Genomic DNA, 27680 nt, shown 5'->3' on the forward strand with positions numbered 1-27680 from the left:
GCAACTTCCGGCACGTTGTCTGTCTGGGCGGCTAGAGGGCAGTGGTGGCTCTTGCCGGCAACTACGCTTCTATTTGCCAGCGACACCCACGTCGAAGGAGGTAGGCCTCGACTTGAATTCCACAACGCACAGTCTACTTTTGTTGTTCCTCAAGCGAACGACGCCTCGAGTGTTCAAGTTGCGTGCGAAGCTAAATCGCGTCTACGACTGGCGCTTTTCAAGCGGTGGTGTTTCGACTCGTGCTCACTGCATCGCACTGGCCCGTGTGCTCAGCTAGCTAGCTAGCTAGCTAAGTAATATCGAAGGCGATAATCGCGATCTCGAAAACGGCAACTGAATGATTTTATGTACGTGTGTAAGTAGTCAGTTTGGTTTGGTAACGATTATTGATTCGTTGCTAGGTCGAGTAACCCCCGGTGAGTAACGTGGGTTGGATATTTATAGACTTTATAGCTCAATGGCTAATGTTAGCTTAACGCTCCGTTGATGGCGCCCAAATGGAACGTCCTTGTAAGTTAACGCAATACTGAAAACTTTGTAGTGTTTCATCCCCGCGCTTTTTCTTGGCAGCCATTGTCCTGCACACACGCGCGCGCAAAGCCACGCGATGAGTTTCGACGTGAAGAAACTGAAAGTGAACGAGTTGAAGGACGAGCTCCAGCGTCGAGGCCTGGACGCAAGAGGCCTGAAGGCAGATCTGGTGGAGCGGCTCAAGGCGGCGCTGGAGGAGGAAGCCCTCGCGGAATCACCGGACGCAGGGGGCGAGGAGCAGGGTGACGACGGCGCGGAGGACTACGAAGACGGTGGCGAAGACGTTGGCGAAACCGAAGCGGAGCAAGGTGAACCACACATTTGCTCTTTTCGATTTTTCTTTCAACGAATATATCGTCAACCTCGTGAGAGTAAGCAGTGTGGAAAATGAACGGATGGAAACAAAATATAAGGTCGTATGTGGCAGTCGCTACAGTCTCTTATTTCCAAAGGGCATCGAGCAGGAGGAAAAAAATGAATGTTGCTATGAAATGAATATATATGAAGTCAAATGTCTACATATAAATATAACATTTCATTTATTGCAGGGTTGCAGAAAAATCTGCCAACTTTGCTGAGTTTCACAATAATTGGTTGACACAAAAATGTCTACCCCAAAACTGTAGTTCACGAAGAAACTATATTTGCACCACTTGGAAATATGTTTGGCTGCCGTTCATTTTCGTCACATGGACATTTGTTCAATTGTCAACTTGTCAGTGGAGAATGACTGCCAGTAAGCAATACGGAAAAAACTCAAGTTTAAACTAAAAATAATGAAATAAACAAAGGCTATATCAAATTACTGCAGAGCAAATGAATGACTTTTTCTCTGTGGGCATTCACAGCTGAGGCGTTCGCTGAAGGTGATGGCGATGCGCTGCTGGAGGAAGACGAAGGCAGAGATTCAGGTGGCTACTACGAAGAAGAGGAGGCCGAACCGGAGGTAGAATCGGAGCCGTACGAGAGTCAGCCAGCGTCGGACTCCGGCCACAGTGTGCCAGACTTCAGCGCAGATGCTGACCTTCCCAAAGCCACCATCACTGAGGCAGTCGTCAAGCTTGAACCGGATGAAGAGGAAGGCGTCGACATCAAAGAAGGTGCTGTGACTTAATTGCTGCGTTAGCACAGTATGATGGTCGACTACAATGCTTTCAAACTTGTATTGGGATTTCTTTTTTGTGGGAACTGACCTGGACTGTAAACCGAAAAGTCAAAATCATATTTTCCGTCAATAAGAAATGGATGGGAATGGCTCATATAAAACAGGATAAAAGTGGTATTTGTTGTTCAGGAAAAACAACAAAAACAATTATCACTGCTTTTTTTTGTCTTGCAGTTACAATGACAGTGATGTAAAATACAGGTATAATTGCCATTAAAAGAAAAGATTTGTGCAAATCATGGTTATACTGTTCAACATTATATAAACAGTTATTTACACAAGCAGCATGGTTTATTTAGTGTATTTTCACAAAGCTGGGAACTTGTAAACACACCCCGCCACTCTGCGCACCGTTTTTATTTATTTGTTTTCGATTGTAACGTTTTACAGATCGAAAGGCCAACGTCGAAATCAAGATGGCATTTTGATTCATCGTCCAGTCTTAATAGTTAGAGCCCAAGTACTGGGGCACAGTACTCAACCTTCCTCAGGACATGTAATGACAGCGGGAAAGAATAGCAGCCATTTATGTTCAAATACAGCAATCCACTATGACAGGAATTGGCCTGTCATGAAAAGGAGTAATTGACAGTATCCATCTAAAAAACAGTTGAATTAAAAGTCTAAACTGTATTCACATAAAAAATGTTGATCCCAAAACATTAAAAAAATATTTCCAACTCTTACGACATTACCATTACTTCAATGCTGTTAGATTCTCAGTTGCAATGTATCATTTAGATATACTTCCTCTGCGCCTTTTGTTGCTTTCTTCTGGTGCTTCAAAGCCATCTTGTCTTATAAAGGGAGTTATTGGGTCAATAGATGAAAAGTTTAAAGTCGAATCTGCTTTCATGAACCGTGACTCTGCTTGGGATTACTTAATATATTTTTGATGCCGTCTCTATTGGAAACAGCCTGACAATATAATGTTCGTTGTCACTCCTGACAGAAATAAAAGAGGAGATCAAAACTGAGGACCCTCCAGAGGCGGCGGGTGATGCGGGGCGCGAGGCCCATGAGTCCGAGCCGAGTCGCGGACAAGATGACGACGGTCTGGCAGAGCACATGAAGGTGGAGTCTGAGAGAAGTGGACAATACGGCCGAAAGCGACCGTACGAAGAGAGCAGGGGCTACAACTACTATGAGCACAGAGAGGATAAGAGGTATGCATTCCCTAATTGTACAAAAGTGAATGAGGAAAAGCTTGCTGGACCATTCTATTGAGCCAGTAGTGACTCATTAAAAACAAATTGCATTATATTGTATACCCATTTACCATGGGGCGGGGCTCAGCCGTGATTTGAAAATCCGCCATGTACAGAGACCAAGCACGTACAAATTTCGTTCTGTGACCATACTGATAACTCAAAACACTTGTATCTCACATAATCTTTCCCAATTGAAATGAAGTCAAATGCCATGGCTCAGTGTTGAACACGCACGCACGCACACACACACACACACACACAAATGTCCTGAGCAGATCGGGGAGTAAATATTAATCAACACACTGCAGGATAATCTTTTTGAGACGGCGGATAATCAGGCCACCTTAATGAATTGTACCGCCAAGGGGAAATCGACTTAGGCCTGATGATCGACAATGTGTGTAAGGTTTTTAGCACTGTCTTTGACCCCGTTTGATCTGACCCGTGACCACTCGGGTCAAGCTACAGTGCGAAAGCATAATGGTAGGCTTGTTCATAACTGGAGCCTCATGGTTATTCTCCAAGTAGCTCTTTTAAAAGCAAGCCACAGCTTCATATTAACTCTGATCATTGTCAACTGCTAGTGATTTCTATGGATGTCAGTTGTTTTTCAATGGGACATGCTAGGAACTGGCTGGCAGAGCTTGTCAATTAGTGTCAGGCTTGTAAATCAGTGTCCTGTCAATCTAAGACCGTATGTGGCAGCAATCTAACTCTGCATGAGAGATCAACATATATTATAAGAAGCTGATAGATACGGGGTGAGTCAGACAAGTTCACCGAACCTTTACTCGCAATACCATGAGTTGCATCAGTTCTGTTTGAGCGTTGCGATGCTGAGGGGGAAAAATGCTGCTGATCATGGAGCGGTTTAAAGGGTAGGGTCAGGTTTAAGGGTAGCTTGAAGAGAGCGGTCGCGCTACTGAGACTATCTTTAGAAAAAAAAAATGCCAGCGACAAGGAACACGAGTCATGCGGTGCAAGTCAGCGTGGTTAACAGTGCTTCTTACCACAACACGACTTGTCCGATGAATCCGGGTCAGATAAATGAAGTGAAACTGACCCGGATTCGTCTGAGTGATTCCCATTTACGTCACACTTGTGTGGTGGAATTGTCGTCGTGAACTCTTGCAAGGCTACATGTTAACATAAGGTTACAGCTAAAATTGGTCGAAGATGAACTTTCATTATGAATCAGATTTGATACTGTTTTCACTGTTGTCGCTTTTGTGCTTCATGGGATTTTAGCAAAAAAGTTTTTTGTCCGGTTTCTGTGAGAAACGGATTTTGTAAAACCTACAAATGTTCTGCTCTTGACTTAAAAAGTTAGAATCAGTCTTTTCTTCTGGGAGAAAAGAGCAGCCTATTCTTGGTTTGGCAGATTCGGTATCTAAACTGTATACTCATAAAGCACACTGTTATGAGCGACGGGACTTGAAAAATCAGTCCAAATGCCAATGAAGTAGACGAATCGGTTTAACTCCTACTGTCTTCAACTGCAGTATACTAAAGAACAGGAAAAGATATAAAGTGTTTTCCTATTGAAGGGAGACAGTCTACTCTTTTAGTCGTAGTAGTATTGTAAAAAGTCTCATTATAATATTTAGTGTTCATATAATATTCTGGTACACTTGAAAAGTTATCAGAAATTCTCAAGTGTAGGGCACTGCTCTGAAAATTCTTAGCAACCAATGATCAATTAAAAAAAATCGGATTGTTTCTGTTTAAGGTCTCGCACGCCACAGCCGCCGGCAGAAGATGAGGAGGAGAACATTGATGACACTCTTGTCACTATCGACACATGTAAGTTTCACGGTGGGCTGTGAAAAGATGCATATTTTATTTAGGTTATACTAATGCTCAATGTCCACTCTTTTTGTTCTCAGACAACTGTGATCTGCACTTCAAAGTTTCTCGGGATCGCTACAGCGGCTACCCACTGACCATCGAGGGCTTCGCATATCTGTGGGCGGGAGCGCGAGCCACCCACGGTGTTACCTGTGGACGCGTGTGCTATGAGATGAAGGTCAATTTTAAGTAATTTAGTCATTGTCTTAAAATATATTTTTAATATTATATTTTATATTATAATATTTAATAATATTTTTAATTGTTAATTGGCAAGTTTTTAATGCATAGGGAATTTGGGGATACACGTAGTTTAATTGGTGACACATTCCTCCCCTGAAAGTGTCAGTAGATGCTTTAAGTTTGAGGTCTTCTTCAGTAGAGGACACATTGTGCTTGTCATAGTTCTCATAAGTCGCATTAAACGGTGAACCCTTGCCATTGGTGGGGTGTGGGAGGGGTGAGGACTGAGCCCTCCTGCGAATATCGTAAATCGGCACGTAATTGATGCCTGGCTGAGAAAGGTTTGTAATTGTTACAGTGATGCCACAAGATCTCGCCAAATCACTTTTTCCCCTATGAGACAAAGCTTTGGTCTAGAACTGACGGACGATGGGTTCCCAAAATAATTTGCAAAAGTCCCTCATAAACAAGAAAAGCTGTTTATTTATTTTTGTTTGTATGATCAAACTCACAGTGTGGCTTTTTCTTCAGATCAATGAGGAAATTCCCGTCAAGCACCTGCCCAGTTCCGAACCGGATCCACACGTGGTCCGAATCGGATGGTCCCTCAACCACTGTAGCACTCAGCTTGGTGAGAACATCTGTGGAGGCATAAATAAGCCTAAAACAGATAACCTCACCTTTGACATGCTTTTTATGAACTACCCTTGAATTTTTGTTTTTAGGAGAGGAGCCCTTTTCCTTTGGATATGGAGGAACCGGAAAGAAATCATCGGACTGTAAATTTGCTGACTACGGAGAAAGATTTGGGGAAAACGATGTTATCGGCTGCTACATCGTATGTCACGACAGCCTCTTAATCTCAGCTGCTTTGTCCAAAAAGCTAACACCTGCCATGATATTGGCAGGACTTTGACCAAGGTGATGAGGTAGAGATGGGATTCTCCAAGAACGGCGTGGAGCTGGGCGTAGCGTTCAAGACCACCAAGGAGGAGCTGGCGGGCCGCGCGCTCTTCCCCCACGTGCTGGTGAAGAACTGCGCCGTGGAGTTCAACTTTGGACAGAAGGAGCCTTACTTCCCCCCGCCCAGCGGCTTTACCTACATCCACAGTGTTGCACTGGAGGACAAGGTCAGAGGCACCAAGGGACCTGCCAGCAAAGGCGAATGCGAGGTAAGTCATGGGCTGACTCCAAAGCTTGTCTCTCAGCCGGGATCTATCCCCTCAACGTACAGTATTTTCTTGACACCAAACAGTTCTACTTTGCTTTTACAAAGGGCTTTGGCAGCATCTTGGGATGTTTAAGAATGAGCACAAAAACTCTACGTAGTTGCGAATAAAAAAAAATGCAATAGGTGATTATGTAAATAGTAAAACGTGACTATATTGTCTGAAGTGAATTGAATACATTGACTCATATTACAGTAAAAGTGTAAATAATTTAGTATTTGGCCACTTACTTATTTATTCATTAATGTCAAACTGCAGATAATTTAGCCCAAATAAAACCCCAAGAGTTTGTCCATGGGTCCATGGTAGAAAATCAGAGATGAAAGTCCTCCGGATTTTTCAAATTGTCCTCAAAATTGTCGAAAAATGTGTCTAGTATTAGTTGACAACATTGAATGAACACGCGTTTGAGTTTGTTGTTTTGTTTGTAGCGACACCATTCCAGCGAAGCGCACCACAGCACTCGGTTGGTCTCTGATGTACATGCGTCAGTGCGAACATGTACGCATGCGAGCGTCGTTTTGATTTCAACCAAAATCAGCGCCGACGTGAGATATCAAAGAAGCTACGACAACAGCAAACGCAAGCAATGGTAACGCCACTCCCCTACCTTGGACCTTCGAAATTTCGGCGACAGTGGAAGCCTCAAAGTACTGATAATTCATTGAATATTGAGTAGTTGAGCACTATATATGAAGTTATTCGTGTGTAATGTTCAAGCAGGTAGACAGACAAGCAGACTTGCGCGCGATAGACCCGAGTGTGAGGAACACGTTCAAGTGGTCATGGCTCGAAGAAAGGGACTTGAACGGAGATTTTTTTGCTGACTACATTCGGAAGGTCGACAAACCCAGTAAGTCACTTTGATTCATTGATTGGGAGGTATTGAAACTCTTCTGCGATCTAGTGCGCCACACCTGCTGGATATCGATGGAGACACCCGTCACCACATTCAGAATGCTGTACGGAAATTCTGCAGCGGTTTTGAATCTCAAGTGGAAAAACTTTGTGATGATTTTTTCACTGACACAAAGTACAGCACTGATATCAAAGAGTATCTGCAAGAGCTTTGCGTGATATTAGAAGTACAGTACCTGACGCCGCCACAGTGAATATCACACTGCTGGCTGTCTGCTTATGATGTAACAGAGAGGAATCTAACCATCATTGAGCCACTAACGTTGCTGTATGCTTCCAGGATTCCTAAAGATCTGCAGTCAGCTTATGCCATGTAGACTGACCATCTTCTGGAAAAGCTGTCTAAACAGTCTGTAAAAAGAATGAAGGCCATACAAATGCAATGTGCTAACAAAGGTCTCACTGATGACGGAAGAAAAAGAAAACTCAGAATTGTGAACAAACTGTTCTACCAAAGAGACAAAACAATTTTGACCATGGACATGTACGTATCTGTCCTACCCATATTCAAGTCTTTGGTCCTGATGTTTGAAAAGAAGGAACCAATGGTGCACAAGCTTCACGACGAGCAGACAGATTTGTTTCGTCATTTCCTTGCCTGTTTCATGCTACAAGAGAAGGTGCGGGACATTTCTGCTTCGCAGTTGCAAAAAATCGATGTCAGCGATGCATCCATGCATCTGCCCACAAAGGATACTTTCATGGGAGATACTGCAGAAAAGATTCTGAAAAGATTGTCAAGACACAACAGCTTGCGTCAAGAATTTAGAAAGAGGGTCGGAGAAGCATTTGTTGCTGCAGCGCAGTATCTCCAGGGAAAGCTTCCTCTCAGCAATCCACTTTTGAAGTGTTTGTCAGCAATTGATCCTAAAGCACAAAGGCACTCTGTGACACACAGTCATCTCAAGAAGCTTGTGAAGTATTTCCCCACTGTCATGAGCTCCAGCAGTGACGCAGATCTGTATATCGGGGAAATTTTAAGAATCCAAGTTGACTCTACCCTTCCAGATTGTGCCACAGTAGTAGATGGAGAGTCAAAGGTCAAGCGTCTGGACCACTGGTGGGCTGAGGTAATGCCATGCTATCCAGCCCTGGGTTAAAGTAGTGAAGGCCTGTCTCGGCATCTTTACTGGGCCACAAATAGAACAGTCATTCAGTGTCATGAATGATATTATTGACCCCAAGTCCAATAGGCTAGCTATCAGGACATATTCAGCCATACAAACCGTCAAATATGACCTGAAGGCAAGAAATACAACAGCCTTAAGGGATTTCCACCGAGATGATATACATCATGATCCAATGGACAAGAGTGTGGTATATCATTTGCAAACAGCTTATGGCAGATACAAGAGGAGACTGCATGCTGAAAATGAAAGAACGAAAATGAAAGCTGAAGAATTGAAAGTGACTGACAACACAGCGGAATGCTCCCTCAAAAGTGACTGTTCATCAATTGGCTAAGAAGACGAAGAAGACTATAATGAAGCATTAACAGGAGTGGAAAAGGAAACGAGCCGAGTCTGTCTGCAGTGGATCTTCAAAGAAAAATGCAAAAAAATCAAAACATGTTTAAAACACAGTACTGAAAGAAGTGATTTATTAGATATTAGTTTCCATTATTATCAGGAGTAAGAAATAAAAAGTGGAAATTCCACTTTCAATTTTTGTCTGAATTTTGTCTGAATCACAGATATCACCAGAATGAACCACAGCCATCCATAAATTAAATTAATTATACTGTAAATTCCAGGCTACAGACCGCACCTGATTAAGAGCTGCACGCTCAGATTTATTCAGAAAAATCAATGTTGTAATTATGTGCGCCGCACCATATTACAAAACCGCTGGCCAATGAGTGGGCGGGAGTTTGCTTCTGCGTCCCTGCTGCCTGGAGCCCCTCCGGTTGCAGCTGATCTTTCTGTTGCAGCTACGCTCAAGGAAAGTCCAAAATAAATTCTGTCGTGGCGCTATAGAATTTATTTAGTGATTTTCTGTTTTGATGCATTACTGTATTTTCAAATTTCGTAGTTTAATTGAAGTAATTCAGAGGCAGTCGTGAACGCCTCTCGAGTCAAATTTTTATCCTTGGAGAACATCGTTGCAACAACACAGATGCACTGCAATCCGCAAAATGCTCATATGAACGGACTTATTGTGCTATAACCAAGCAGACAACGCAGCTGGCCATTAATTGGGGCAAGGGTTCCTACTCCAATGGAGGCTTCAACTTGCAGTGTATTTGTTTCCAGATTCTGATGATGGTTGGCCTGCCCGCCTGCGGAAAGACCACCTGGGCTATCAAGCATGCAGAGACCAACCCTGAGAAGAAGTACAACATCCTGGGCACCAATGCCATTATGGATAAGATGAAGGTGGGTGGATTGCGCTGTGTTCCCCTCCCTCTCCGCCAAACAAGAAAAGGAGACTTTTGTATGAAAAAAAAAAATTGCTTTCAAGGCTGTAACTACTGTTCTATTTTGTCTCACACACACACACACACACAATTAAACTTAACTATGGCAACGTGGCTCTACCAGATGGTCCCAAAGTAACACTTTTAATATCTTATGCGTGAGCATTAAAACGCCAGGATTTCCAACAAATAACGGAGGATGAGTTTGCCCTTAGAGGGGCTTTTCTGTACTGTAGTGTGAAAAGGTTCACGTGCGGCTTAAAATTAAATGCCGTGCATTAAACATATCTTTGAGTGCAATATTACCAACCCACAGGCATGCTAAATAAACGTGTACAAACTATATTAGCTTATCTATACGTTTACATTGTACACATTTAAAATGTCACATTGTATTTGATTTTTTTGGGGCGTGGGGGAGGATCATCCGATTTGGATCTTTTTCTGTTCCCCTGACATTTTATTTTCTAACATGGACCTGGGTTGTGCAGTTGATGGGCCTGCGTCGCCAGAGGAACTATGCCGGCCGCTGGGACGTTCTGATCCAACAGGCAACGCTGTGTCTTAACCGGTTGATCGAGATTGCCGCACGCAAGAGGCGCAACTACATCCTGGACCAGGTAGCGTACCGGCCGCCGCGCCCACACTGAGCACTCGGCACCGTCAGTCAATGATTACTCTCTCTAATGGACTATCTATTTATTTTTCAGGGGGGCTCTGTGTATTGTAGAAGTAGTAGAAGCAGCATTGAATGTCACCCTCTTGTAACTTTGCTTGTCTTGCATTGTAAACGAACATGACAGAATATTTATTCCATGTTGTCATCCCTCGCTATATATACACATATATATCTATTTTGCACTTGCTATCTCCTGTCATAATTTAATACTGTTTGTCTTGTGAACTGCGACAATGTACAAGTAGACCATGACTTTGTAAAGATGTTGAGAAACAAGTAAGCTCTGACTCTGGTGAGTAAGAAAAACACCTTCTGTTGCTAATTTCTAAGAGAGAGCTTTTTCACTTTAAAAGCTGTTTTGGTAACTAGAAGTGAGATACATGGAACTTTTGAGTGTGTGTTTTTATGAATTGACCCCCCGAAGGTAAGTAGCGACTAACAGGGTTGAGATTTTCAGGTCTTGGGTAATGGTGGCACCAAAGGTAGGTAGGGTCAGATGGCTACATTGCATTGGAGATGTGAGTATGAGCAGGTGAGTTGTATCTGTGTTGTCCTGTCAAGTGGGACGAGAGCTTCTTAGAAAACAAGGTAAGTCCAGGTAAGTGTCGGTGGCGGGCGGGGGGGACCACCCTAATAACACAAACTGATGCGTGCTAATTTTTGTTGACGAGGGCTTACTGAGGCATCAATTTTCATGTAGTACTAATTGTGTGATCAATCTTGTTTTTCTTTATTCATGCGAACTCTACACTGAAAGTTATTTCTCAATGCCAGCCAGCGGTACTGCGTGATTTTTTTTTTTCGAGCCGGTACAGCCCTTTAATATAGTTATGGACTTAAATCGGCAAATAACAACCATTCATTGCTTCTCTGCCGTTTTACTTTTTTTGACACTTAGTCAATGTGACATTTGGGAATTCGTGCCCAAACATTTTTCTGAAGCGATCGTTAGCCCCCAAAGCAATGGACAGTTTTTGCGATGTAAAAATAAACATCCCAAAAAATACATAATACACAATGCGTATTCTCCATCCGTTTCACAAAAACTTTGTAGAACGTGCATAAAGACTCGGAGATGAAGAGATGTTGCATAGTCCATCATAACCTTACAGTACCTTAATAGTTCGATATTTGTACAGTCGATATTTGTATGAAAAAGGCATCTAGGTCAGAATTTGACAAAACTGAAAAACAGATATTATCTCATGCTTTTGTTTTGCGTTTCGATGTGCAAGATTGTTTATTGCGCGCCGTTTGGGAATATCGTAAATTAAGGTCCAAATCTGAATATGAAATTATCAACTACACCATTGTATGAGTTTGCATCATACTTTATGTTGCGTCGAATAATTATGCACCCTCACTTCAACACCACCGCCCCAAAATTACACACGGAACAATTTTTACTTGTTTTTAATTCCCGAAGATTTCTTAGGTGTAGAGATTCTCACGTTAGAGGTGCCACAAGGCTGCACTACTCCCGCACCGTTAGAACCAGGTGGAGTTATGAGACTTCTCAGGGGAATTGGGAGGTTTGCGCTGGACGAAGACCATACACGGCGGCTTGTTGCTGATTTGACCGTTACTGTTTTCGAGTCTCGTTTAATTGCAGTTATGAATGCAAGTCAAATCATTTTGTCTTTTGTATAAGATAAGATATCCTTTATTCGTCCCACACTGGGGAAATTTACAGCCTCCAGCAGCAAGAATGTATGTAGAAAGAAGAAAGGAGAAAGAGAAAAAAAAACAACAAACATCTTTCAATTAAATACAATATGAACACAAATGGATAAATCGCAGTACTATTTACAATTTTCCTTCACATCATTTAATTATTATTATTATTATGATTGTTATTTTTTTATTCATCAGCTTCCTTTCATAAGATTCCTTCCTTGATCCCGCGCAGAAATCGATCCGTCGGTTTGAACCATCCGCACATAAATTAGCCTGCGTGTCATGCTGTATTCATTTGAAGTACCGCCTTTCAACACATCTGTAACATCACGTTGTAACAGTTAACTTTTGCCCTTGCCAAGCACGGTTGACCGCACGCGTCATCGGGTTGCCGTTTTAATTCAATGACCGAAGGACTCGTTTACGCGGCCACTACGGGTAAACTGCTGATGACACCAACCAACAAAAGTGAAGGAAAATCCTGTAATATGCAATAATAGTTGCTGACGTCACTGCACATGCGCGTCGATGGCAAACTCACTTTAGAGAAAAATGTTACAATCCGTTCAAACTTGACGAGTTGTGCGCCAATGCTTGTGCAGCGCTGTGTTTTTTTTAACGGGAAGAGTAACTGTTGCTTTCATAAGGTAGCTCTTTGAGGACCCGCGTTCACTGAATTTTTATTTAATTATTATTATTATTATTTTGGGGTAAAATGGCGTTTTTCGGGTTTCAGGGGTCTTGTTACTCTTTCATACGATAAAGGTTACGGAGGGTGTCGAGGTTCCTACATTTTGCAAGGAATTCTGGTTTTGTGGTGGTGACATAACACGAATTAGGATGAAAGCCACGGACGCACTAGTTCAGTCGTAATTAGTTACATTTGCATGAAGGAAAACGTCCGTGCTATCAACACGAAACGCGTTCACAACACATTCAAATGCCAATCCACCAGCTAGCTCGCCCAAATGACGTAACGCGTTGCAATTCTTTTGCTTTGCTTTTTGAGAATTCTTTTTTACCGTTTATAACTTCAGAATGCTAACTGTGCAATTCTTGAACACGTGTTGTGCAGTTTTTGAGAGCGCTTGTCCTTATTAGGGCTGACTTCGGAGATGGGAAACATCGTGGAATAATTGCGAGCCAATCATCGCCAAAAGGCATTCACACCTAAAGCCAATTTAGTCCTCAGTCAACCTAATATGAATGTTTTTGGAATGAGGGAGCAAGACTGACTCCCCGGGGAAAACCTCCGCAAACCCCATACAGGAAGTTTGCAGCCGAGATTCGAACCCAGGGCCTCGGAACTGCGAGACAGGCGTGCTGACCAGCTACTCCTCGACCGTTCTGCGAGTTGAAATTGCATAAGTGTCCCCTGCGCAGGGTAACGGGCACTCATTTTATCTACCTTTTTCTCCCGCCTTTAACCTTCAACCGCTTAGTTAACTAACATGGCTCAGAATCGGCATACCGTATCACGTCTAAGTGGTTTATTATTAGTGATGGTTATTAAATGGGTCCCCCCTTGCCCTTGTTGGTCCACGGTGAGCGGTGGGGCAGCAGACGTGGCAGGTAAGTCTTGTGAGCGACGCGGCCTCGAGCAACCGAGCTAACGCGTAGCCTCATCCCAGCCAAACAAACCTGTGTCACTTGATGATTGCAGGGTTCCAGCGTCCCATTCCAGCGGAACGCCTTTGCAAGTAAAACAATAACAAACAAGCTTCTACCTCTTTCTTGTCGCCATTGCTAGACAAATGTATATGGATCAGCAAGGAGACGAAAAATGCGTCCTTTTGAGGGTTTTCAACGCAAGGCTATTGTAATTTGTCCCACGGACGAGGATTTTAAAGAGCGAACGTTAAAGCAAACCAATGAGCAGGGGAAGGATGTGCCCGATCATGCTGTGTTAGAAATGAAAGGTAGGACCGCTGTGGATACAAGCAACAAAACACCAGATCTGCTTTTTTGTTTTGTTTTATTCTCTGTGTCAAAAAATCAAACTTGGAAGATGCCCTATTTCCCCCTACTGCCTCCCTTCTTTCCATTCCTCCTCTTCCCCACCCGCCCCCACCACGTTATCAGAACTGGACATATTTTTGTTAAAGTCGTGATTAATTTATTTCAATCTTCCCCTTCTCCTCATGCGCTGCAAATTGAGGCGGCTTCCTCATTCCAACATAGTTTCATTTCCAGTAATCCCCAGTTAACTGGAACATCCCAGCTATTGGATGAAAACACTCATATTTTTGCAGTTTTGTGCTGCTTATCAAAAGCCCCAAGATTACCAACATGGCAATTAGCCCCCTTATTTGTGGGATTAAAATAAAAAAAATGTAAATAGACATAAGTGCATGGCCTGTTCCACTAGCTCTTTCACTTTTGTACTAGGGGAGTAACAAAAAACTATTTAAATCAAAGTCCTTTTTGTTTTTTTACAATGCAAGCGCATCGAACAGAATCAAATCGTTCCACTTTTGGACCCCATCGAAATACGTACAGGAGACATTGTGAGTAATGTTTTCTGTTTTACTCTAATTTGGAGGTCGTCTTTTGACCGGATGTTATGTATGTATTTAAATAGATATCTCAACCCCCAATTAAAAAGTATTTGTAATTTTTTTATTTATTTTGGGTGATACAAAGCACCATTTTGACTGAGAGCCCAGCTTTTATAGGTCGGTGCGTTGCTAAGTTTAGCCTGGCTTGTCATGGCGCGTTTTTTACACATGTACACTTGCGCTTATGGCTTTTTTCCCCAATAATAATAATAATCAAATGTCTTCCATTTTTTTATTCCAGCCAATGCTTTAAGATGTCTCCTATTAAGAGTTTGGGGATCGTCGTTTTTGTTGTATTTCCAGTTCAAACAAATCGATTAGTTAACTATAAACATCTTTGTGTGGACGTCAATTACTTGCACTCTTGCTATTCCTGACAGTCCAAATAAAGGGGATTACTGTCCGTGATTGATTTCCATCCACTTTGCTGTTGCGCTCTGCTGTCCTTGGTTTGCAGTGCCCTTTCCTAAAGACCCCCCCCCCCCCCCCCCAAAAAATCCTCCCTCCTGTGTCTGTTTCCACAAATGTTGCCTCCATGGAGGCAATGTTTTCTCCTTGTTACCTAGTCTTTATATTCTTCCCACTTCCTCTGTGTGGCACTAATTAGTCTCCACTTTGTGTTTTGTCTTTTGGTGGTGTGGCTGCTCTGGTCCTCACTGCCTCCCCTCCCCATTCCCCTGCATCTCCTGTCTTTTCCTCTCAATCCCTCACTGGCATCGCCCCCAACCTAAAGCCAACTTCACCCTGCCGGAAGCATGTGACTTCCTGGAGGCGGTCACCTATGTGGAGCTGCAGTGTGACGATGCCGAGAAGCTGTTAAAGCAGTACAATGACGAGGGGCGAAAGGCGGGACCGCCGCCCGACAAGCGATTTGACAACCGTCAGGGCGGCTACCGCGGCCGCGGCAGCTTCCCGCGCTATGACAACCGTGACGCGCCCCGTGGAGGCGGCGGAGGCTACCAGAACCGCAGCGGAGACGCGGGAGGTTACAGAGGTAAGGGGTTAATCATTGTTGTGGCGGTCTTGATTTCAAATCAATTTTTTCCCTGTCAGAAATCATGATGGTATGTTTAAGTGTTCCAGGGTCAAACTGTTGCTGTCATAAGCCGATTTTTTAAAGTGAATTTTTAATATCCTCTCCTGTTTTTGCAATGTAAGCCCAAAGGCAGTTTGAGGTCAATTTCAAGTCGACAGCAGGGGGCGGTGCTGCATAAAATGTCCACCTCCTTGGCTGGCTGAAAACCAGTGTATTAATCTGCTTAATTCTTCAATCCAATGTAATATGGATGAGACTACCTTGTTCATACATTCACATTTTAACGTATGTTAAAACTGGACTTCCACTGATAGACAAGCGGTGAATATACGCAAGGCCTAATTTGACGGGGAATGCCCATGTTTTAGCTTGGTCAGCCTCGATGCGTATCTGGCGTAGAGGTGCCAAAATGACAGGCCTTCCATGAATTCCTTTTGGTAGGCTACAATCGGGGAAGCTACGGTCAGAACCGCTGGGGCGGTAACAGCGGCTACAGAGACGGCGGCTCAGACTCCCGCTCCGGATATCGCAGCCATTCGTCGGGAGGCAGCTACAACCGGCCGGCTCCTTACAACAAGGGGGGCTACAACCAGGTAAGCGCCTCTTCCCGCTTCACTATTGAAAAATTGACCCATTGGGACATTTTTCTCTGTGACCCAGTCTCATCGAGTTGCGAACAATCTCTCCTATTCATGTCTTATCGGCTTATTTGGTGGTGCTTCTGAAGCGCCCAAAAATGTAAACAAGGCGGCGCCAAAGACCTGTTTAACTCATTCACTCCTAAAGACGTTTTCAAATGTCTTTTCAGACTTGGTCCAGAATTGGCTGGTACTGAATGAGTTAACTCATACAGAATGAGTTAACTCAAGTTGCCCTTTTTTAATTTAGTAGTGGTTTGCTTCTTTGTCTTCAATCATTTTCTGGGTATAAAGAGTTTGTGCGTCCTGTCTATTTTATTATGTCATACATCAGCCAATGTGTTGGTTGTTGTCCAAGGTCGGCTCCCCGTCTAATTGAGGTAATAGCCATGGTCCCCAAACCACATTGGTCAGTCTCTCGTAGTAATTGTTGTCAAGGAAGTATGTTAAGGAGCTTTTAGCTCAAGTTTTTAGCATAAGTTCCAGAGGGTCTTCACCACATGTTTGTGTTTTTGCTCTGCGGATTGGCTAATCAAGAGCGCAAGCAAACCTCCCGACGGAGGTATCGTTGCTTGAGAGTTGCCGTTTTGATGGGTTGTGAAGAAGGAATACATGTGCCACTGTATATTTTTTTTCTAAATGGAATCATCTGTATGACGTTTATTTTTTAGTCTAGTCACTTGACAGCAATTCCTATTTAGACAGTGCTTTGGTGGCATCTAGAGCACATTGGAAAGAGTACCCCAAAACGTTTCTTCGAGAATACCTTCTAAGGTGGGGATGCAAATTTTTCTTATTCTTAACAATTAGACCGAGTTACTCCGAAATTACTTGCAGATTGTGGCAATGTTTCGCCGTGCTTTTAAAGGTTCAGTGCCGCACCTTGGTCCCCTAACTCACTTTGCATGCTTGCACTCTTCCTCCACCCGCCATCTCCTCCCAGGGCTACGGCCACAGCTACAACCAGGGCGGCTACAACCAGGGCGGCTACAACCAGAACTATTACGGCAATTACAGTCAGTACCCGGGCTACAGCCAGAGCTACAGCCAGCCCGCCGCCGTCGCCTACGGCCACCACCAGCCTCCCCCTCAGCAGCACCAGGCCCCCTCCCAGCAGCACCAGGCCCCGCCTCAGCAGCAGCAACAGCAGCAAAGCTACAACCAGCAATATCAGCAAGTGAGCGTGCAAACACGTCTTAACCATGCAGTGGAACAAAGCACTTAAAATTGAGTCCAAGGCTTATTTCCAGCGTGCGCCAAGGTTATTCATAGCTCACAAAAACTAACAAAGAAAAATTTAAAGGGCATTTTTCGTTTATGGTATAAAATGAAAACAAATACTTAAAAAAAAAAAACTAAAACTTATCTGAAACTACATCTTTGGTTCATAAAACTAAGTGTGTAATCACACTGGTAAACAGCAAATTTGAATCGGGGATGTACTGTACATGTCCATGTGTCCCGAAAGGTATTTTTAATGCTGATTTTTAAAAAAAAAACTATTTTCCAGCCACAATCAATTTGTGGGAGATCTCCATTTTTTTAATGGTTAAATTTTACCATGAAATTAACAACAGATTTTACCATGCCTTATGATTTATAGCTATAATATTTTAGAGGGGTGGGAATCCACCTCTTGCTAAACCTAATCCTTAATTCATAACTCGGACTAAATATGTTTTCTTATATTATTATTATGAAACCCGCATGTGCTCGAGAAAAACCAACGGTATACCTCGAATCGGCGCAAAAAATGAATCTTGAAAAGTTAACTGTTAAGTTAAGTTCACAAAACATTTGAGTTTTTAAATTATTATCTTACACTCTAAAAATACTCCACATATGAAATAAATAAAATAAAACCCGTCCTGAAACTCATAAAAATTCAAAGCGTTTTTTGTAGGGGTGTTGGAATAAATAATAAGCAAACCTACTCTAAAACTACATTAAAATAAATGGCAGAACAAAATGAAATATATACAGTATATAAAAAAAAAAATAAACGTATTACTTAATGCAGTACCAGAACCGAAGAAATACAAAATTGACCAAGTAATAACCCATTCTGAAATCCATGGTTTCAATGTGTTTTTTTCTCACAGTATGCGCAGCAGTGGCAGCAGTACTACCAGAACCAGAGCCAGTGGAACCAGTATTACAGCCAATATGGCGGCTACCCTGGACAGGGCAGCCAGGGCTCGTCTTCCGGCTCCCAGTAGTTCTCCACACCAAAGCCCCTTCGCGTGTGTTGACTTATGCCCCCATGCCCCTCCTCCTTCTCACCATCTTGTTTTTTGTCCTCCTTCTTTATCAGTCTTATGTAAAGTGGTGGCGTGGTGATAGATGCTAGCTCGCCTCATGCTAACCCTTAAAATGCTTTTTGGGGATGAGAGGAGAGGTGGCTTGTCGCAGCAGCAGTAAACAATTGATATGGGGAGGTAGAGAACAAAAGCATGCTTTTTAACTTTTCTTTTGACTTTTTTTTTTTCAGTCACACATAACGCAACCGCCATTTTAGAGGCACTTTTTCGGTAGAGGCATTTTCCTTTTTTTTAAAAAAACAGTATAATCCTCTTGTGGTAGCTGTAGTTTAAATCCCATTACATTCCCCCAACATATGATTTTGTACCAGTGTGAAAAATCTGATGTTTGTTGTCTTTCTACAATAAATGCAGTTGTATACACCTGGATGAAACGTTTCTGTGTTTCAATTTTTTTGTGCACTTGTCCTTTTTCTGGAGCGTTAGTCATCATTAGGATGACCCGGAGCCTATCTCAGCTGATGTGGGCAAGAGGTGAGGTACACCCTGGACTGGTCGCTAACGACAAATGTGAATGCAGTACTCTTAAAGAGGGGGAGTTTGCTTTACTTTGTTTATTATAAAAAAAACAACACCACCAACCTACTGTTCCCGTTTTTTTTATGAGCTGAAGTCAAAGGGCTTTCTTTATATTTCCACAAAAGGCCTATCTCTCTGACATACAAATTAGTGTCCTTTGCCGACAAGCTATCCGGCCGGGCAGTTGGCAAATCACGATGCCAATTTGGCGGCATGATTATGGAACAAATGTGCCTTAGGCTGCCCACGATAAAAGGACACACCTGTCAGGTGGCTGGATTATCTCGGCAAAGGAGAAGTGCTCACTCACATTTCTGAACAGTATATGTAAAGGAAACCATTTGCGTGCAGAGGAACAAAAAATTGAGTTCATCTCAAGATCAAGCAAAAACAAGTGTTGATATTTTTGTTCAGCATGACTTAAGTTTGTGTTCCACACACTGACGAAATGTTCTTTGGTGGCTTATTAAGTGCTGCCCATACTTTCACTGCCTTTGGGGGGCTTCTGTCCCACCATAGTTGCCATAGTAATGAAACTGCTTGCCATTGGCTCAGTGGTTATGGGGGGAGGGGGGTTTGATGTGGGGTGCTGCCCTCAAAGCAGGCATATTTCGGCAAAGTATTTTTTTTCTTTTTTCAAATTCTTCATCCTTGGGGTATTTTGACCAAAATAATCACAGAAATTAACACGAGAACCGTTTTAAATGGTCAAAAACATGTCTCCTCTAATTTTTGTGGTAGCTGCCACACTTAGGAAAAATAATAATAATGAGTGGGAATTCTGCTTTAGTGTTCATTTCCCTCCATGGACTCAATCCTGGATCTGGAAACTGCTCACGTGATATTTCCAAGAAATGTAGCACCAGAGACAACATGACAAGAGTACAAGTTGACAGTGTCCTTAATTTAAATGGGAAGCAAAAACACAATGAAGCTGTCCGTTTGAGGGGGAGGAAAGTTCATCATTTGCCCGTGGTCAATCGGGCTCCCGGCTCTTCTCCTTGCAGAGGTGAAGCTCCTCCAGTTTCTCATGCAGGAAGGAGATGGGCATGGAGCACCCGCGACTCCTGGGAGGTGGCAGCGTGTTGGCCTGACACACACACACACACACACGCTGAGTCCCATGTACAGTGATATTTCTTTAGATTTGTTTGAATGGCATTGGTTGATCCCCAGTTATCTGAGGGTGTGCTCACTTGGTCAAGCATATTATCTCAGTGGCTTGTATTGAATTGCCCTTGTTCAAATATTTTCTTTCATTTGAGATGAAAAAATTATGTGATTTATGCTGTGATTTTTTTTCCCATCCCAATAAACTGGCATTTGAAATGTGGTGTGTGTAGACTTTATATTCAATTTAAGTCCAGCTTAGCTTAGTGTCTCACCTGGCCAGGGGCGCTGTGGTTGTACACCCGGCGCTCCTTCTTCTCCTGGGGGGTCCACACCCCAGGGTCTGTCTGAGTGGCACGGTCCCACAGACCTACAGGGTCTGTGCTCTTCCTGAAGGGGGCGCAGCCCTTGTGGTGTTCTGAGTCGTTGCCATGGGGGAAAACAAAGGCCTCATCCTCAGAACCTGACGAGGGGTTTTGGGGAGACACAAGTGTGGGTGGTTGTTGTTGCATGTGTAAGCTTATGTTAAATTATTATTTTCATTTTATATTTGAGCATTATATTCTTTTGTGCTACAGTTACCTAGGTTATATTAAGTTTCATAATTGCTTAAACAAGTTTATGTTGATATTGTCCGATTGGCAGAAGGAAACCAGGAAGTGTTTGTGTTGCCGAAAGGTGTGTTCTCCTTCGTTCGTTCGCAGGTGCAGACGTTTAGGAAATAAAAAAAAGCTGCCTTCAAAAGATTCCATCTCTCATTTTGCCCATTCTTAAAGTAGAGCTATCCACTACAAAACTACGAACCCCTCAACTTGCATATGGTAGAATGTAGGAAGTCCGCGGGCGGTCCACCTACCAGTACTCCACACGCTCCCCTTGGCTCGGGAGTCGGGGGCGGGAGTGCACGGGCAGGAGCCGCTGGTGCTTTTGTCTTTCTTCAAGCACTCCATCCCCACCAGATCCCGGCAGTGTCTGTGGCAGTTCATCCCACACCCTGATGAGGAATACAGCCTTAATTATTATTTTTTCAATTACATTTACATTCCACTATAGTTCTGCTCTGCTGTTGAAATCTTGAACGAAGCTTGGTTGTTTTTGTCTAGTGTGCCCCCACCTGGCCAAGTATGGCTACTGCAGTTAGAGGTATGTACTCTATGCAAGGGTCAAGGGTTAAAAGTAAGATGGCTGTCTGAAGTCATGATTGTGTGCGTGGAAGCAAGCCTCTTTGCTAGATAAGCTTCAATTTATTTTTCATTGAAGCATAAATTGACCTTCAACGCATTATTTTGACATTTTACGTGATTTTCAAGCACGTAAAGACCACGATAGTTGGGATATTCTGCACTCATCAAGCCATCCACCATTTAAAGACAATAATTTATCAGGATTTTAGCTGTGCCAAAGTTGTCGGCCATGTTGATTTGAAGGTGCACTTTTAATTCCTACCGACTGGTGTCAGGCTGCTGAATAAAAAATAAAATGATGTGGAAAAACCATTGTAAATAGCACAGCCACCCTATCTATACCAGTGAATGCAAACACTTTGTTTTTTGTCTTTCTTCTTTCTACCCACAATCTTGCTTCTGTAGACTGCAAAAAAAATTCCCCAGTGTGGGACAAATAAAGGATATCTTATCTTAATTACATTTGCAGCTTTAATTATTCGCATGACTATGATTTCTTTTCAGTGGTTTTAAGATACTCAAAACGAGATTTTATTTGAAGCTGCTCTTTTTCAAGGCTGTCGCTTTAATTATTATTAGTATGTAGATCACACTTACTCTTTTGGGTGCTTTATCATCGTCAAATATGTACCAGATTTTTAAAACGTGTATGAGTGTATAACGTATTTTAGGGACCTTAGACACAATCGTCCCCAAAACCCTCATTAGCTTTAATTATTATTATTTTCAATTATCCTTAGGGGGTCAAGCAGTGTACTCCATTTTGCCTCTGTTTCTTTAAAATGGAATTAATGGAAGAGATGTGTACTTACCTCTGCAATGGTAGCCTTGCTTGATGACCCCCCACAGCTGCAACACGATACAGTAGTGTGATTTATTTATTTTTTTCATTTCAAATTGTATTTGTGTTTTCTCTGGATTGATGTAAAAGACTGACAAAGCCACCGCAGGTGTCACAGAAGGTGGGTCTCTTGTACGTGATCTCGTGAAAGTTGTGCGCATCGTTGAAGTTGTAGCCCAGCTTGGCACAAACCGACATCCCACGCATGAAATATGATGTCATCTCCTCTCGGCTGATTTGACCCTGCCTGAGGATGGAAGACATTTTTATTTATATTTTTGTTGAAAATGTTGGCTTTGTGGCTAAATCTTTACTCTAAGGTGTATACTCTGCTGTCGTGATGTCATAAGAATAGTGTCACCTGTCAGTTTGCTGCGTGCAGAATGAGAAGGGGAAGTTGGCGGCAATGTTCTCAAAGTCCTCCAGCGGGATGTAGCCGTCTTGCTTGTGGTCATAGTTCTTCATGATGGACTGAAGGGGGCGACAAAAAGAAGCGTGTGTTGACTACTTCTCCTTTGAGCTACCTGCTAATAAGGAAGTGAAAATCTGGTGTGCATAATAGTGTGAGTGGCCGTCAGTGACGTTTGCTAATTTAGGATTGCCTCTCACATGAATACTACCGAAACACTCTCACAAGAACTGAAATCCTCTAACAAAGCCAACTGAAATCCAACTGTGTGTGTGTGTGTGTGTGTTAGAGAGAGAGAGAGCATTTCAATCGTGAGTGAGAGAGCAGCTATTCCAGTTGTACATGTGAAAGCATACAAGTACAGTGAGAGGGTTTTCTGTAGTGTGTGTGAAAGCGTTTCTCTTTCAATTACATGTATGTGTGGGAAAGCTTTTCAGTAGGTTTTCACGACAATGGCATTGTGTTCTGAATTGTGTGTGTGAGAGTCTTTAAGTAGCCTAAAAGTGTCGCAGTAGCTGCTGATTTTGTTTCCGCTCACACTGAAACTTTCACACATACAACTACTGGTTTCTTTTTGACTACGCATGCAAGAGGAATACTCTCACACCACCACTGTAAGACTCCTACAAGACTGAATTCTAATTAACACACCTGAAATGCTCCCAAACTTAAAACTAAAATCCTCCCACACTTCATCCTAAAATACTCTCACAAAACTACTTAAACACTCTCCCACCCACTAAAACGCTGTGACACACAACTGAAATCCTCTTTCACAGACCTGAATCGCTCTCATACACAAATGTCACATGTCAAACTGAATAGCTCTCATATAATATACTAAAGCTCTCACACTCACTCCTGTGACACACACACACACACACACACACACACACACACCAAAGTCTCTTTCAGGTAGCTGAAACACCCTCATACACAGAAAGTCAAATCGCATGAAATAAAATCCCCCTATACTGAAACACACTTGAAAAGCTCTCACACAAACACTCAAATGCAGGTCATGCTGACTGATGTCCCTCATGTGTGTTGTACTTACATCCACCATCTGTTTGACATGTTTTGATATGGTGTCGGGGTCCAGGCGGGGGGTGACCCCTGATCCCCACTCTGCCACCAAAGGCGGTTTCACTGGAGTGACAGGCTGCAGCCATCAAAGAAAAATGTTCCGTTAAACGCTTAGTTACAGCTGCGGTTGTCGTGAAAGTGCCATCTCAATAAAGAGGTATTGTATTGTATGAAACAAGATTAGGCACACACACACACGCAGCGTCACACCCCAACTTGGCCCTTTGATGTGGTTGAGTAACAGTTGCGGTGTGCTTTTCTTGCAAAGTGACCCAGCCCTCACGCCGAAAACAAACATGCAAGTGCTTGTCAAAAGTAAGAGCGGCAAAGGTCGATACATCCCCACACTAAACATATGAACACATTGAGATAGCATGACAGCTTTTTCCCAAATCTTAAAAAATATATATATAACACGATATAATATCATCATGCAAATCAAGCATGTCAACCTTTCGATGACGCTGACTAAAGTCTAAACCAAACTTTGTAATTGTCAAATGTAATCCATCATTACATACAGTAGATATTGCAATCATTATCTCATTATGTACTTACTACATTAACCAACCATTATTCTTGGCTTCAGATTTTAACACCTAGTTATCCACCTATTTGTGATGCACTACACATGTAGCGGTAATATGTGGAGGTGATCAAACATTTCACAAAATTCATAATGGCCCGCTCAGGGAAATCGTAACTATAATGTGGTCCGCTACAAAAAATTTAGTTTGACACCCCTGGTCTAAGGAGAGGAGAAATAACATTGATAAAATCCAAAACACTGCCCGGTCGTTCACATATTTGTAGCAGTTGAAGTAGGCTTGAGTAGACATGGCCACGTACACGCTGGTCAAGACTGCTTGCAGTTTTGTGACGTCAAGTGACGTTACACTTTTGCTATGGAGAATAAAAAAATAAATTAAACGTAACGGGCAAGAAATCCAAAATATTGGGGGATCGTTTTAATATTGAGAGAGGTTGAAGTGGGCATGACTAGAGATGTGCACATAAATTTTGGTGACAATTGGTCGCAGGGCGCAGCATTTACCATTTTTCTCCTCTAGAGTGAGCGCCAATGGCGAATAAAAGGTTCAACGTCCATAAAATCCATTCCATTTCAATCCAATATTTTCAGAGGTCAAACATTGGTCACATTTTTGGGACATGAAGTGCTCTTAAGCTTTTTGATATGAAGCGTTTTGGACTGTTCCTTTAAAAAGTGTGTTCTAAAACTAACTGTTGATGCTACCCGTTAGCATTTTGTTTGTTCCTTAGGTTTAAGCTAGCACACTTGCCTGAGGTAAAGCTGTGTTGTTTTAAATACACATCTAGAGTAATTCTTTTGGTTTTACGTTTAGTGGGACAGGAAATGTGACCAGGGAGTGTAATTACCTAGCTTGAAGGCTTTTTTAATTTTTATTTTTGCCAAACTGCTGCTTGTTGTGAATACCACACTTGTTGATGGTGAAGGAGACTGACCTGGATCTTGGGGTTTTTGGGTTCCTTGGTGTAGGAGAGTTCATAGATCTGGTCCTCTGTGTAGTAGAGATCTAGAGAGAGCTGAAGCATTAAAGACATCATTGGCGATGTTCCAACGGAACTCCTGGTTGGGATCTGGTCTCAGGACTGGTTCCCCTACCGTCAAAAGATGCAGCAAGTCTTTGTTGGCCTCAAACGGTGGCGTGAGTCTGTGCAGCTCCAGGAGATCGTTGACGTTGCTGTGGAGATGTTGCAGTTTACTCAGGTTGATCTTATCGCCGTCCACATAGTCGGGCAGGGCCTCGTTGAGGGAGATTAGGTCCTTGAGGTGCACGCCCAGAATGGGCACCTTAAAGCCGGAGCACTCGCTGTATAGACGGCGGTAGTTGCTGTAGTTGCTGCGTGACGACAGGAGCTCCGTCATCTCGCTGAGTGCCTGACGACGTTGTGACAAAGGGCTCTTGTTTTAACAGCAGGAAATAATGAACACGAGTAGTAGTCCACTTTAGTCTGGTTTAATCCAGTCTTGTTTAGACCATTCTTGTATTGTGTACTCTTGTCAGGTTTAGATACTTTGAGTCTAGTATGGGTTTTGATAAGTAGCTTATTCTTTTCGTCGATTTAGTTTTATTTTGTTTAGTTTAATTTTGCTAATTTAGATGGGTTCAGTCCTGTTTTAATCTGTTTAGTTTCGTTTAGTGTAGCTGGATGTTGTCTGGTCTCAGTTTGTCTTTAGTCTCATGTAGTAGTGTTGTCAAGTCAAGTATAGTGCAGTGTTGTTTTGTCTCGTCTCATCTAGGGTTGACTAGTCCAGTGTCGTCTTGTCTCTTCTAATGTAGTTTAGATTTGGCTACTCAAGTCTAGTCCAGTGTTGTCTCGTCTCGCCTCATCAAGTCTAGTTTTGTTTCAAACTGTCCTGTCTTCTCTAGATTAGTTTTGATGGACCTTGTCTAATCTCATCTCGTCCAATGTTGACTAGTCTATTGTTTACTAGTGTAGTCCAGTAATGCCTCATTTAGACTAGATGTATCCAGTTAATCCAGCCAAGTCTAGTCTCTCCTAATTCAGTTTATTGTAGTTTTTAGGCTATCATATTTGGCTTAATTTAGTTTCTTAAAAGTTTTTATTCTAGTGGAGTGTAGTCTAGTATTTTGTAGTCTGGTTTAGTTTTTCTAACTTCTTTCCCCTTGTAATATTAAATCTAGCCTAGTTTAGAATCCTAATTTCGTTTAGCCCAGTTGTTTAGCCTCCTCCAATTCATTTTAGTCTCATTTTGGTCTAACATGCTGTAGTCTAGTCTACTTTCTTCTCACTTAAAAATAAAAATAAATTTCTAGTCTTATTTGTTTCGTTGCTGAACCTTGCTGAGTGTAGTTTAGTTCTTGTGTCATCGTAGTCTATTTTGTTTTGGTCTGGCATCAAGTCTACGAAGAAAGGGGCTAAGACTTTATTGCTGCTATTAGCCATCAGGGTACCTTGGTGACGTCAGGAGGCAGAAGATTGTACGTGTCTTTGAGGCGGGAGATGGCGCTGTGACAGAGACCTCCAGTGACAGCCATCAGCGTGTTGAAGTTCTGCAAGGCTCGGAGTCTCTGTGCACACCAACGGGTCATGTTGTGAAATGAATTTGTAACGACGTTAAAGTGTTTTGCCATCACAGTTGGTTTGTACATTTTACGGTCGCTCCTACAGTATTACAATGGTTTTCTCTGAACAGGGATTCTTGTAGCACCATTTTGAAAACTATTCATATCCGTCACAAAACCTCTCGCAGAGTTTGCAAAACTCAAAGCACAAACACGGCGCTGTAGTGAGTGTATAATTTTGCCACACACAACTCACTGTTCATTTCCAATTGATCTATACACTCCTTGCAATATGAGACGCATATACAGTATATGGCTCTTATTTACATGATTCTGCCAACTATCTCGCTACACTGTCACAGGAGAAAACCTCAGAGCATTAGTTCACTTTGCAGTCTGGCTCAGCACTAGAAATAAGCCGCAAGTAAACTGTCGGTGTGGAGTACAATGGAGAGAGCATGAAGAGTGAGAATTAGAGGAGGGACAAGAAGAAAACACAGAGGTGAAGAAACGAGAAAGGGAGGAGGACAAGTCGGCAAAGGAGTAATGCGAGTTAGAAAAAAGAATTAGCGATGACATCAGAGCTACAATAGTGTACCCTGTAATCGACCAAGAAATGATCTGGAGGGATGACGCAATGTAGACAGTTTTTTTTCTCTCTGTCTCTCTCTCTGTCTCTCAGTGAAATAAGTGGGTTTATTCTTGTCTGTGTGTGTGTGTGTATTTTGACATGGAAAAACACAATTTTGCTCTTGATGTTTACAGTACATACAGTAAACACCTTGCGCAAAAAGACTTGAAATGTGGATCACCGTGTGTTTACAAAACGAGGACAAAAGTGTGACCTCAACCTGACACAGCCCACATTGTGCGCAGAGAAAGCGAAAGACAAGTGCGTTTTTCACCCTTCCCAAAAGTGTGTCGATGGCACATTGTGTGCTTACTCATACAATGGCTTGTGATAGTGGCAAGGTAGGAAGAGTTAAGTAAGACCTTTTATGCACCTTGCTAACCTGATAACATGATAAGCTGTCCACTGTGGTAACCGCT

At 42.6% G+C, this 27680-nt stretch overlaps 2 protein-coding genes, 1 long non-coding RNA gene and 1 other non-coding gene across 7 annotated transcripts in view; 3 read left to right on the forward strand and 1 right to left on the reverse strand.

Annotated features, from left to right (window-relative positions):
• Positions 1–18577, forward strand: LOC127609134 (heterogeneous nuclear ribonucleoprotein U-like protein 1). 2 transcript variants are annotated; one of them, XM_052078882.1, is made up of 16 exons: positions 1–100; positions 571–839; positions 1380–1631; positions 2649–2862; positions 4637–4710; positions 4794–4933; positions 5470–5569; positions 5664–5776; positions 5847–6110; positions 9338–9460; positions 9993–10121; positions 13608–13776; positions 15149–15409; positions 15893–16044; positions 17033–17266; positions 18192–18577. In XM_052078882.1, the coding sequence occupies exons 2-16, from the start codon at positions 608–610 to the stop codon at positions 18306–18308; spliced, it is 2574 nt and encodes an 857-aa protein (XP_051934842.1). In that variant the 5' UTR covers positions 1–100; positions 571–607; the 3' UTR covers positions 18309–18577. The 2 variants fall into 2 exon arrangements, with proteins under 2 accessions (XP_051934842.1, XP_051934843.1); XM_052078883.1 differs by lacking the exon at positions 1–100 and adding an exon at positions 130–416.
• LOC127609523 (small nucleolar RNA SNORA50) lies at positions 3319–3459 on the forward strand. The gene has a single exon (XR_007964649.1). It is a non-coding gene; the product is annotated as a small nucleolar RNA SNORA50 (small nucleolar RNA).
• LOC127609286 (uncharacterized) lies at positions 6117–8740 on the forward strand. Of its 2 annotated transcripts, XR_007964504.1 has the most exons (3): positions 6117–6759; positions 6891–7020; positions 8509–8740. It is a non-coding gene; the product is annotated as an uncharacterized LOC127609286 (long non-coding RNA). The 2 variants fall into 2 exon arrangements; XR_007964503.1 differs by having other exon boundaries at positions 6117–7020.
• rasgrp4 (RAS guanyl releasing protein 4) overlaps positions 18377–27680 on the reverse strand; it is a 22345-nt gene continuing 13041 nt past the window's right edge. For both annotated transcript variants that reach the window (XM_052078905.1, XM_052078904.1), the window contains exons 8-17: positions 26520–26636; positions 25205–25480; positions 25045–25125; positions 23531–23635; positions 22426–22535; positions 22161–22311; positions 22036–22072; positions 20896–21033; positions 20315–20502; positions 18377–20019 (exon numbers count right to left, since the gene is read on the reverse strand). In XM_052078905.1, coding sequence (XP_051934865.1) covers positions 19906–20019; positions 20315–20502; positions 20896–21033; positions 22036–22072; positions 22161–22311; positions 22426–22535; positions 23531–23635; positions 25045–25125; positions 25205–25480; positions 26520–26636 — 1317 coding nt within the window. In that variant the 3' untranslated portion in view covers positions 18377–19905. The remainder of the gene's footprint in view (positions 20020–20314; positions 20503–20895; positions 21034–22035; positions 22073–22160; positions 22312–22425; positions 22536–23530; positions 23636–25044; positions 25126–25204; positions 25481–26519; positions 26637–27680) is intronic.

Source organism: Hippocampus zosterae, chromosome 10 (assembly GCF_025434085.1).
Source record: "Hippocampus zosterae strain Florida chromosome 10, ASM2543408v3, whole genome shotgun sequence".
Classification (NCBI taxonomy): domain Eukaryota; kingdom Metazoa; phylum Chordata; class Actinopteri; order Syngnathiformes; family Syngnathidae; genus Hippocampus; species Hippocampus zosterae.